Source organism: Tauraco erythrolophus, chromosome 11 (assembly GCF_009769465.1).
Source record: "Tauraco erythrolophus isolate bTauEry1 chromosome 11, bTauEry1.pri, whole genome shotgun sequence".
Taxonomy (NCBI): Eukaryota; Metazoa; Chordata; class Aves; order Musophagiformes; family Musophagidae; genus Tauraco; species Tauraco erythrolophus.
Genome location: NC_141475.1, coordinates 19,572,080 through 19,584,756, shown reverse-complemented (window position 1 = coordinate 19,584,756; position 12,677 = coordinate 19,572,080). Strand labels below are relative to the sequence as shown.

Here is a 12,677-nt window from a genome sequence, read left to right as displayed (position 1 = left end):
TTATTGTAATATCTAAGAGACAGAGTTTTACATTCCCCTGGAAACTGCCTAGGTAAGTGCTCAATGCAGTACAAAGTACCTCCCTTCTCTGTCTCAAAAAAAGCCTCCTTATCTGCCTTGTTCAGTGCTTTGTTCAGGCTGAAGAGGAAAGAGAGGCACATGTAGATACAATACTCAGTTCTCTGGCTTCCAAAGGGACACTGATCATGCGCTGATGTTCTCAGCTCCTGCAACAGCATCTGTGCCTTGAACATCTACTGATCACTACAGAATGCGACTGGATGGATCTGGAAGCAGATGCCTGAGGAGCACTGAAGCTGAGATCACTCAGCAGCCTGAGTGTTCCCTAAGGGAGGGACTCAAGGTACCTGGGTCTGAAATTTCTCAGGACTGGAACTTCCCCGAGCTGGACAAACAGGTCAGCTAAAATGGCACAACAATATCCAGCTTCTTGTACTCAGTTGCCAGTTGACTAGGTTAAAAGCACAGCTACCAGCAGGTTTCCTGGGCTCTGGCAGCTGGTGGCACCCCTCTCCTCACTTTGAAAAAGTACTAGTATGGTTTTACCACCACAGAATATCTAAGGTTTGGGGTACCAATGTAATTAAGAGTTGACCAACTCACACTCCCAGAAAGCACTTGGAGGGGAAGAAAATTACAACATTCAGCTAATTAATGAAGCCTGGACAGATGCAGACAGGATCTGAAGAGCGAGAACCAAGCACACGGAGCACAGCTCCACCTCGAGGTGTAAGAGCAGGTTTAGCCTCTGCTGGAGGAAGGTATGTGAGCCAATTCCTGTATCTGTTCCAATACAGGACACCAGCATGGCCTGCAGGCAGACTGGTGGGCTACTTCATGGGTAGGGACTAGAAATTAAACCATGTGGCACACAAGCACCTTTTAAAACGCATGTGCTACACCACCCTGTTCCCAGAACACAAGAGTACTTCCCTTGGCAAGCAATGCAGCAATATCAGGCTCATTTTCAAAAAGAAATAAAGCAGATCTTGTATTTCATGATCACCAGCCCTGAAAAGACCACTGTAGCCATACAGGGTGGGCATTCAAAGGGCAGCAGCTCAGTACACCTCAAATCTCAGTCACTGAGAACAAAGTAAAAAATTTTAGTTTGGAAAGTCTGCTGTTAACTGTGGATTTTGCTGCTTAAATTCAGCAGGATGCCAAAGGAAAGCACCATCACAAACTAAGCAGGGATAAGGGAACACAGATAACAGACCACCCAGTCCCAGATTTTGGCCCAATGTACTGGCTGTAAGCGAAGGCGGCTAGATGTACCAGAGTAGAGAGCAGACAAGGAAATATGGCAAGTAGTTTCTATTGTTGCTCCTGCCATACTGTGCCTGGAAAGGATTATTTCTGCTTTTTGAACTGGGCTACACAAACTTCCAACACAGAACAGAATAACTACTTAAGTAAAGCTGAAGTCCAAACTCCTCTTTGTAAGGAAAGGACTAAACCCGCTATTGAATTAAGCAAGATGCTGTGACAAGTGGTTTGCACACAAACAGTGTAAGAGTTGGTTAAAACAGACAAAAGCAAAAAAAAAAAGAGCTAGGGAAGGAAGTGAGGGTGGTGGTTAATTTTGAGTTTCCCTAGGAACAGGAGCTGACTCAGCGATCTTAAGTGCTGACTGCCCAAAACGTCAGACTGCAGAAGGCCAGAGTGATTTACACCAGGGCTTGGGATGGGGGACTGAGACCGGATGCACTCACATCTGGCCACTGATACATGTGTGCTCTCTTGCAAAACACTGTTTGCTGTTCTAGCAGGAATTATGTGACTCGGGCAGCTTCTCTCTCACTTCCTTGAGAGATGCAGCTAGTCATGCTACTATCAGATTAAAAGCTTAAAAAGTAGTTCTTGGGAAGTCAGTGCTGATGAACGGAGTCGAAACAGAACCTTCAGAGACTTTGACCTCTGGTTATCCTTAACAGCAACAGTCACCAGGCGGGCTCTTGTTTAGCACTTCGCTTCTGTTTGTACCTTGGGGCTGAAGTTTCACCCAGAGCTCTGACGCAGACAGCTCCAACACAAACTGACTCCCAGCTTTTCTCCCGACTCACCTGCTACACAGCAGAGAGAACTGACTTTTAGCCTAAGTCCTCATTATGAGCTGCACAGCTGTGTCAAATGGACAAGGTGAGCAACAGTCCTTCGGGACATAAGAAACTGTGACTATAAATCCTTTGGTTTTGGAGGCCGAGCATGAGCTGTCCAAGATGGGAACCCTAGTTTGAGGCCTGTAGCCTGGAGTAGGATTAGAGCTAGTTTAAAACACATTAGCAACAACAGTCCAATTTAAGTGCCTTTTTCCCCAGGTGCCCTTTCTCTTCTACCTCCATGTAAATTTTGTTGTCAGGATTAACACTGCGCCAAATGCACCACAGAGATTCTCATCTCTAACATAAGAAAGCTCAGACTGTGCTGACACTCGTCTGCAAGGATATTACAGGCAGTGACAGAATAACAGCAGCTTCCTGACAGTAAGATCCATAAGGCTGAAGAACACTTCATTACAAGGCATGAAATCCTGACAGCTCAAAGCACTAAAGGCTGGCAGAGAACAGACCTGCTCAGTGAGAATCACACACAGAAGAGCTATTTCTGGTTCAGCAGGTAGATTTGTTTATCCTCTGTCAGAAGCTGACACAGAGCAGAGCCTGAAGCCAGCAATCACTTATATGCAAAGGACTGGCATTATCCTAGCTCAGGGCCCTTCCTTCTGGATCTTACCATGTGCCAGGTAACATGAGGTCAAACTAGCACAGAGACACCTAGAACAAGATGCTACTGAGCTACATCCCTGCCAGGGTGTTCTCAATCTCCTCAGGCACCTCCACTCAGCACAGGTCAAATGGTTACTTGGTAATTAAGACCATACTTTCTTGAACAGGCTTACAGAAAATTAATCAGCAGAGCAGTGCTGTACCCCAAATTCCTCTGGTTACCTGACTCTTGATGCCTTGCTGAGTGATGAAGGTCTTCAGGGCCCCTGTTTCAGAGTTCTGAGGATAGCCAAAGTCCAGGATTTCTACAGAAGGGTACAAGAAGGTTAGTTCAGAGCTGCAAAGTACAGACATGTCAACCATGCTACCTATTCCTATAAGGAGAGAGCCAATTAGTACACAGACACTGCTTACACCTTAAATTTCTAGATAAGTTGCTGGAACATTCCTTACCAAGAGAAAAGAAACAGCCTTGCTAAATTGACTTCCCTGTGGAATATTTTGGAGAGGAGGGGTGATGGAAAGCTGTCCAACTGACGAATTCGCTGATTTTTAAGCACAACTGCACTTCAGGACTAAGTATCAACTAGACTAGCCAAGTGCAGAAGGCACACTGAGGAGTTTTTCCAAAACCATCCAAGGGACACTGGAGAGGGTTTATTCAACAGCAGAACAATCTATCTTTGCAGAATTTTCTTTAGGTTTTGATTTTTGTATGAATATGTAATAAAAGCAAAAATCAAAACCTAAACAAATATAGCAGAGTAATGGCACTGCAGGATGACCAGTGTGGGAGAGAAACAGATGTTAACCACAGGCTGCTAGTGCACTTAACACCCACTGCCCTCAAAGAGGAAGCGAACAACCCACGACAGCGTAACACCACACTGGCAGGTTTTGATCTCATTGTGCCTACTAGGAGAAAGCAGTGACTGACAAAAGCAGAGAAGGAGCAGTCTCCTGATCTGCCCAGAAGGGAACAGAGAACCCATCAGTCACTGTGATCCTTGGCTAACAATCCCAGGACACACACATGTGGTGCCTCGTCTGGAAAACAAATTGAAGCATAACTAATACAAAGTGCTCCTGTTATGTGAAACGGGGACAGCTCACGGAAAACCTCCACGGGCAGGTTGATATCATGAGCAGCTGAAGAGACACTGTATTATTATTCTATGGAGAAATCTAGAGCTGTTTCACTGGTGGAGGCAGGCCTGGGACAGAGCAGGTTGGGTTTTATTGATTTCCTTCTGTCTCAGAACTACCCCCAAGAGGATGCCAACCGCAGCCTGTGGTGACTGCTACCTGGCACTAGCTGGAATGGCTGGCCTTAGAAGTACTAATGATAGCCCTCTTTATATACCTCAGTATAACAACAGCCCTACATCTGTGCAGGATCCACTCTGAAGCTGGAGTCCAGTAACAGCTGCCTCTTTTATAAAAGTGCACAGCTCCCAACACTTCAGCAAAGTGAGCCACAATCAACACAAGGCTTTGGGCTTTACACGTTATCTGCACTTACAGCACAGGTGGCATTAGAAAGCAGTATGAGTAATTTTGAGCTCAGTCACACATGTTAAAAATACTTCAAGGATTATTACTACATCAAACTAAGTTAAGGGTTTTAGAATGACAAAGTACAACATCACAGAGTATATAAGGGAAACATCTCACCATCCAGTAGCTCATAGATCAGCACAAAGTTGTTCTTTATGTTCTCCTCGCTGATCTTCCCAAAGTAGGCAGTCATCACGTCGCACATCTTGTAAAGAAACTCGAATACCATGGCAGCGTTGACATTCTGCTTGGTGACGGCAGCCAGCCAGATGTTGGAACGCTTGACATGGAAGAAACTCGTGCGGGCGATGTTGGTGACAGGCGAGCGTACCTGCTGCCGTGCATGGATGACATTGACGCGGAAGGCATCGACGGCATTCCGCCTACAAGATCATCACAAAGAGAAGTCAGCACAGCGTACATGAAGACAAGCTGGCTGCACAGTTCTGCTTATGCGATAAGTCAGACACTGAACTACATACACCAAGCTCATTTAGGAAGGGTGCCTGGGGATGTCTCTAAGAGGGCCAAGTGAAGGCTCTGAGCAGAGTTAGACATTAACTTCTGCACAAACTAAAGGAGAGACAGAGCACTACTGGTCTCTAAGGAGCTTTGGACTACAGCGCAACTGTAGTCAGAAGGAGAAGGTAACCTCCATCTAGAGTCAGATGGCAAAGGAACCTTCCCTTCAGCCAATTTTGCTAGCACTCCCGATTGATTGCCGTAGCCAGGAAAAAATACTGTAGCAGGTTATGGCTCAAAGAAGAGTTCAGTTTCAAGCAAACACCTAGTTACTGTCTACTCTGCATGCCCAGGCCTTCATATTCTTGCCCCAAAGCAAGCTGTAGTCTCCCAAGATATTTGTCAATGGCAGTTCCTTCCAGACATATATGCTGGAAAAAACAGCAAAACCTACCTGGGTCACCTGATAAAGTCAGTGCCCAGGTACACCATGAAAAGGAACTTTAGTTCTCAGATCCACCTCACCTCCATACCCCAGGCACCATGGAGGGCAGGCTCAAAGCAGCAAGCAGGAGGAGGAACATTTTTGGCTTTCCAGTTACACATGTCCTCTGAAGCCTGCTAGGTTTCAGAACAGGTCTCTTGCAGATGGACTTAGGGTCCCCACAGTGCAATGTTTTAGTAGCACTGCATTACATGCACTGGATGGTCCAGTACCATTTATGGTGAATAGGTTCTGCACAGTACCAAAAAGGTGCTGTGCAAGCTTCCCCTAGCTGCTGCCATCTTTAATCCAAACTGTCTACACACTAGTGACAGGGAACAAATCCCTCCTGGGTAAACAGGGATGGCTGAGCAGCATTCTGGACGCCAGCTCTTCCACACTGGAGCTTCCTTATCCCATAGCTACAAGTCAGGATAAACTCCCCAAATTAAGTTAAAGTCCACCAATCCTAAGAACACGGGAAGGAAGTCTGAGTGCTTTAAATGACAAGACCGAGACTTAAAGCAATAGTCTACACACCAAGCCAAGACTCATCTAGTTGTGCTTTATTACTCGTACTCTCAGACACTATGTAGAACAGGGGATCTTCTGACTGCAGCATCAAGACCATGGTACTGATGATGCAGAACCACGTTTGACAGCAGACAGTAACAGTATCCTTACAAGCAAGGATACAGACATACAAACGCTTGTAAACATTGAGGGTTGTCAACAATTCAGCAGACACTTCCCAGTCTGAAAACACAGGATATTCAAAGGAACATATGCTACCACAGCAGGTGTTTGCTCCTTGAAGGTTTGGGTATATATGTAGAAGCTTCATCAGTAAACACGCTCCCCCATAAGCAGAATTCTGGTCTTCAAGTACTTCTCAGGTTTTATTGCTCCAGAAAGTTTGCAAGTTTGAGTTAAATATTTAATTTCTACCTTAGTTTTTACGTAAGTAATTTAATCTACTATAAAATAACAGTATCTTAAAAGCCATTCCTCCCCTCCAGTAAGCCTTACAAGGAAAGTTCAGCTTGTTCTGGAGTGTTAGCCCTCCCAGCCTCAAGTTCTAACCCACTTGAACTAGCAACCAGACTGGTAGACGCTAGAGGAGAAGCCTCAGGTCGGCGAAGCTTTTCTAGCACACAATTGCCCCCTGTGCAGTGCCAGTCGTAGCCTACCACGCGTCTCTTACCTATTGCTACAGCAGCCAATGAGATGGGATGGACAGAAATGGCGCCAGCGGAGAAAGGAGGAGTGACGGCAACAAGAGAAAGGGTTAGAAACACACACACAAGGCACAATGAATCCAAAGAGATAAGGAGAGACCAAACAGCACCCCCTCCCCCTGCTCCTGGGCACAAAAGGCCAAGGTGGCATTGGATGGACAGTAACAAGCTGTGGCAGCAACGAAGCCCTGGCAAGGCACAACGCTGACATGCCGTGGTCAGGATGCCAGCATTAACAGACTTTGGCTGAATTTTAGGGTTAACTGGGCATTTAGTCCAGATGAGTTGCATCCGTATCACGTAAGTGATACCCAGCCTGCTCTGCTAGTACATGTGGCAGGCCTCAGAGGGGAAAAACCCCAAAGCCTCAATCTGAGGCATCGCCTGCAGACCGCAGACTATGAGGTATCTTCTTCCCAATCTGCCTTAGAACAGGGCTGCAAGTCTGAGTGGGCATTTCTATGACAGTAGTAGTCTCATTTGAAGCTGTTCAGGTTGATGCTTTCTGGCTTGGTCCAGCCAACAGGAAATACAGCAAGTTTGATAGAGCTGACGCACATCTGGAGAGATAAGGCACATCCTACAGAGTCAGACACTGCTCTATCCAGCTTGCACTTTTTCCTTAAGGATCAAGAGCCATGAAGCCGAAGTGATGTATTAGAAGCTCAGAAACCAAATGCCTATTACATTTAAAGTGCATGCAGTTTGTCATGTAAGCTGCTCAGTTTCAAATAGCTTATTTTTATTAAATAGCTACATTCTTAAATGCAGGTAGGTTCTCCCAATGACTATGTCACTGAAGAACAAGGCACTTGAAGATCACAGTAGAGCCCTCCACGGTATCCTGAATTAAATACATAGTGCTTTGCCTTTTTTTGTTTTAAAGGGGCTGCTTATGCATGCAGCTAGCTGCTGTATGGACAGACGCACTACATGCACTAAAGCCATTCTAAGTTGCAAGCAAAGAAAGTTCAAGTTTTGCAGTACTTCTGCCTTTAACAAAGACAAGGGAATGGTTTCTTCATCTACTGTCACTTTGCTCATTAACATTTGAGCTAGCATGTGCTTATTTAGATCCTTAAACTGTGCAAGGGGAGGGGTTCTCATAACCACAGATAACCTTTAATCTCTCCCAAAACATAGGCTGAGGCTTCAGAATGCCAAAAGCAAGTGCCAAGACCAAGAAGTCTTAAGGGCCAATTGCTCAGAGCCCACATGAAGACAGGCAGCTATGCTCACTTCCTATTCAACCTACCTCCCAACAAGGTGGACAGGCTGAGCCCTCAGCACTTTGGATCTATTGCTTAGGAATTAAAAACTATAGTGCTCTAGAAGTCTATCACTTGGTTGGTTGGCTAAAGACAGAACTCCTACAGAGTTGAATACAAGCTACAGTATCATGGCTATTCCTTTCCCTTCCTCCCTCTGAAGGTTAGGAAGCAGACCTGGTATTGATGCAGGTGTTCAGGCTAGGGAATGGCAGACAACCGACTCCACTTGCTTACTATAGAGGTGAAGATTCTCAATGACTTGATCACATCACAAGATGAGACATAGCCATTTTAAGACAACTTTTTAAATAAGATTACACATCTTAAAAATTGCAAACCAGGTTTCAAGGCCTGTTTCAGAAGGAATCCAAACACCCTGGGAAGCAAGCTTGGTTAACCAAGTCACAAGACTGACATTTTCTCAGGATCTGAACAGAGGATTTCACTCAAAGGAACACTGACTCCTGAAATCCTAGAAAACATACTTGAATATTTTTGGCATCCTTTGCCAAAAGAAAAAGTTAAGATAGGATCAGGCAGGAAATACCATTTTCTAGTTTTGCTTGGCCAGCTGGCAAGAAGTACTTTATCATGTATTGAACACAAGACACTTCACTTTACAAGAGGATGAGCCACAATAAAAAGCAATAGAAGATCACTACATTAAAAATAACTACTTCGCTCTCCAGTTTAACGAGCATTCTGGCTGTGGAGATGTAAATTAACAGGCCTTCTCGAATAAGCATCAGTCCAAGCACAATATTGAAGCACAATCCTATATAAGTGCTTCAAGTTTGCAAGCCACAGAAAAAAAATCTTATTGCCAGAAACCGCAGTTAACAGCATCCCTAGCCTTGCACACAACGTACTCGCAAAATTTGTCAATAATCCAGCCTGGCTTATTTCAGTCATTGTAATACCTATTAATTAGGGGAACTTTACAACGTCAGGTCTGGCATATGAATTCCTCTGAAGAGCTTCAGCTAACAGATACTCAGGAGTGAAAGGAGTTAGTACAGCTGAGGAGAGGTAAAACTCTGTAGCCAGCTTCAAAGCTTTCTGTTTCAAAAATACAATTTCCTTGGCTCAGCTCTGTGTGGAAGACCTCAAGTAACTCAGCCAACCTTAAAACAGCTGCTTTGCCTTAGTTGACTTAGAGCAAGTCAGGAGATATTTAAAGCTCGTTAGGTGAAACCTTATTACACCCTGCCACTCCTCATTGTGAAGACCTGGTACAAACTATTTTTTCTTAAACTGGCCAAAAAGATCTCTCTCATTGGACTTTTAATTAACACCTACCACAATTCTGCTTCCATTAGCTATGTTTTAACTCTGTTAAGTTCAATTACTAACCTCCCACCTAATGCCTAATGCTAATGAATACCCACTAGGAAGAGTAGTGCTGTGCAAGAAAGTCACTTAAGGTTTCCAGTCTGAGCAGTATCATCATTTGATATTAGGTTCCTTATAGCATTATCCACTGCCTATGACACCAAAGTTTTAGTAAGGTCCCTTCTGGGAACAAGTGGCCTAAGGATTGTACAGATCCAGCCTAAATGATCAATATAACACTTGTGCAAAGTGCAATGAGACACCTACAATCTACTGAAGGCTTTCAGCACTTCCTACAACTGTAATTACCCAATGAACGTAAGCTTTTTACAACCAAGGCTGCCATACAAAGTTGGGGGACAGAATGCCAGCTTTAAGCTTACAGCTGTGGTTACTATGAGACTGCTTGCAGACATAACTTTCCAAGACCACAGACAGTCTTCTACATGGCTGTACTTGATGCTAGACATCTGTGTCTGAAACGAGTTCAGAGCCCCGGTTATAATGTGTGGCAGACATTTCCCACGTTACTGCTCCTATAAAGTTTTAACAGTTACAGTGAGGGTGGTAGACTCCCACAGCAGCAGTCCATGTTGCTGAAGCATCCAGAGTAACAGTCAGATCTCCACCATCCAAAAAAAGTCCCAGGTTTGCCTGCAGACCATCCTTTACTAACATCTCTAGGTGATCAGGACTTGAACTCTTCCCCCCTCCCCACTCCGAACTAAGCCTAGAGCAGCAAGTTGAGTTGCAGTCTTACATGCATGCACAGCTAATGCAGAACAAAGCAGCTCTGGGTTGTTGTCCGCACCAAAACGATACAGAAATGCCAAGACCAGGGATGCAACAGAAGCACTTACCCAATGTCATCCCGGTAGACTCGAGAGATTAAAACCTCTCCTTTGTGATTATAGATGAATAAGCCTCCGATCATGATGGAACTTTAGTCTTGTCTTCCCATGTTGCTGAAGATCTGAAGCAAGAGAGGGCATATATCAGTAGGCTGCATGGCAAGAAGCAGTACAGCAGGCAGACTTTGACATCTGCTGGCTCCTAGCCAGGGCACACCCACCTTGTCATACACATCCTCAACCAGAAGACAATTCTTACACCTGTGGTGGAGAGGACCTGATAGCACACATCTTGATGCCCCATGAGTAATGAACTCCAGCAGACTGCAGGGAGGGACCAATGGAGGACATGCTCAGAGATACTCCTAAAAGTCTGATGATGTGGGCTACTTCACCTAATTCATCTCGTTACACTCGGCCAGGCTAGCACACGGCTGAGACCCAGCAGGGCAGACAGAGACTCAGGAGCAGCTCAGATGCTGGAAGTGACTGCTTGCCTCATCCTCACCTCCTGGCAAGTAGGGTACAAAACTCCTTACATATTAAAGGACTATTAGAAACTGTGTTTTACTCTGGAGAGGAGGGAAGCAGCCTTATTGCTGCAGTTACAGATTATACTTTTTGATCTGATGGGATTTTAAATGGAAAAGTGTGTGTTCCCACTGCACAGTACAGATTGTATGTGGCGCAACAGACCTAAGCCCTAACTACATACCAGTCTCTCCAGATCAGCTTTCCCTCATGTTTGCCGCAGAACTGCCCCTCAAGGGCACACTGTAACAAGGACTCAACAAGAGAGCCCACCAAGAACCAATTGCCTTGTTCCAAAACAAAGGAGCCACCGCAGGGATCCAGATGGAGGCCCAGCTGAGTGACTTCCTGGGCTGGTGTGAAGCAACTCAAGACCTTAGGTCTAGGTGAGCACACACAGCTACCATACGTCCTATAACACATGGGGCTGCGACTGCAATTTGTAGCCAGGATTGAAGCTTAAAATTAGCACTAAAATAGAAGCAGGGTTACTTCTCATTTCACTCATCAGCATGGATGGATCGAGCCTCAAGCACAAGTCTTGCCTGGCCTATCCCTTCAATGTGAGAAAAAAAACTCAGGCCTGGAACAAGCATTTCAAAGACTCTTTATTTCTACTATAAAGTATCTATCTCCCCAGCGACTGGGACACTAACTATGAATTGCATCTGAATTGTTTTTTTGCACACAGTTCACACAAGCGTTTGAGATGTCACCAAGCCTATTACTGTACAGCAGGGGTTCTTAGCAGCCAGTACACCTCGGTTTATTACCACTTTTACACAGTTTTTATACAGCAACATCACAGCCTTTGCAGCAGTACTGAGTAACGCTTCAGAGTCACAATGGAGAGCCGTCTGGCACAAGGCACCATTGGAGTGGGAGATCTCAACCACAACCCACCTTAATTGGGAGCTAGTGCCTCAAAAGTTACCCTCTTAAACTGTTGATCTCCTCTTTCTTCAAAGGAAGATTGTTTTGAAGAGAGCTACAAAGCTGGCAGACATTACTGATGCAGAAGACTTTTTTTAAATACACAGCTGCTCCACTAGATCGCATTCCTGCAGCCATATGTGATCCTATTCACTTAGGTCCAAGACATAATACTCACTCTAGCAACTGTTTGGTCAGCTTACTCCAGAGAAGAGCACTACAAATGCGATAAGGCAAGCATGGCAACTAGGTCTTGGGACAATCACATAGGTATTTCTCAGCTTTGGCACTGCAGAGCATGAGATAGCCAGCCATCTCCACGGTGCTGTTAGGGTGAGTTAGCCTACACCCACTTGTCTGGGGTGGGTGGAAAGGATAGGGAGAGGCTAGCCTAGAGACAGTTGCTGACAGTGAATCGATACGTGCTTGCTCAGGAACACAGCAAAGATGAAGTTAAGGTGACCTTGCCTCAGATAATCTCTAAGTACAGGGGGAAAAAAAAAAAATAAAAGAGCAATACACACATCAGAAAGACAAAAAGACTTTCAAGGCAGAAGCCTGGAGTATTAAGAATAATGTATCCTCTAGAAGTTATGTTCAAGAAACTAAAGTAGGTGCCTATTTGAAGGAACTACCGCAGACATGAGTTCTGTGCTAAAATAAGGTTTATAGCACAGCCACTACTTTTAATTTAAAGTTTCTTTTTTGTCTTTCTGAATTTTCATAAGCCTTTACACAAACATTTTTAGCTACACCTAATGAGTTCTCAGAGAGTAACATTACACATACTTCTCCGCTACGGGTCTTCAGCTACCAGATGGCTGCTTCTGCTCATTAAAAGAAAAAAGAATCAAAAAGTCAGTTGTTAAGTCAAAATAGCAAGAAGCAGACAGTCAAGCAGTTTTCCCAAGCTCGACAGTGAGCTTCCTGGCTTTTACTCCCACATTCTGCTGGTTGAGCGTCTCTGGCTATTAACAGGCTGCCTCCTGCCACTTGTCAGTGGCTTCCTGTGGCACTGTCATCAACATTTTTTGATGTCTGAGACTCCATCTACCACAGAAGAGGTTTTCAAATATGTTTTTCTTCCATTCCCATTAGTGACACTTTATAAGTTTAGCATACAACTATTTCATTTACTTCCAGGATAAGTCTCTGTAACCCAACCTATTAAGACAGAAAGAAGTAGCACAGAGTCTGAGATTCCCATCTAGTTACAGAGTGGGAAAAGCCTTCTGCAGCTGCTCACTGTCCCACATAGGGAAACTGAA

General features: G+C 44.8%; 1 protein-coding gene across 2 annotated transcripts in view; it reads right to left on the bottom strand.

The window, feature by feature from the left end:
* Positions 1 to 12,677, bottom strand: part of AP2M1 (adaptor related protein complex 2 subunit mu 1) — a 28,468-nt gene that overhangs the window by 6,409 nt on the left and 9,382 nt on the right. For both annotated transcript variants that reach the window (XM_086618241.1, XM_086618240.1), the window contains exons 2-4: positions 9,955 to 10,067; positions 4,425 to 4,690; positions 2,973 to 3,055 (exon numbers count right to left, since the gene is read on the bottom strand). In XM_086618241.1, the coding sequence (XP_086474367.1) occupies positions 2,973 to 3,055; positions 4,425 to 4,690; positions 9,955 to 10,028 (423 nt within the window). In that variant the 5' untranslated portion in view covers positions 10,029 to 10,067. The remainder of the gene's footprint in view (positions 1 to 2,972; positions 3,056 to 4,424; positions 4,691 to 9,954; positions 10,068 to 12,677) is intronic.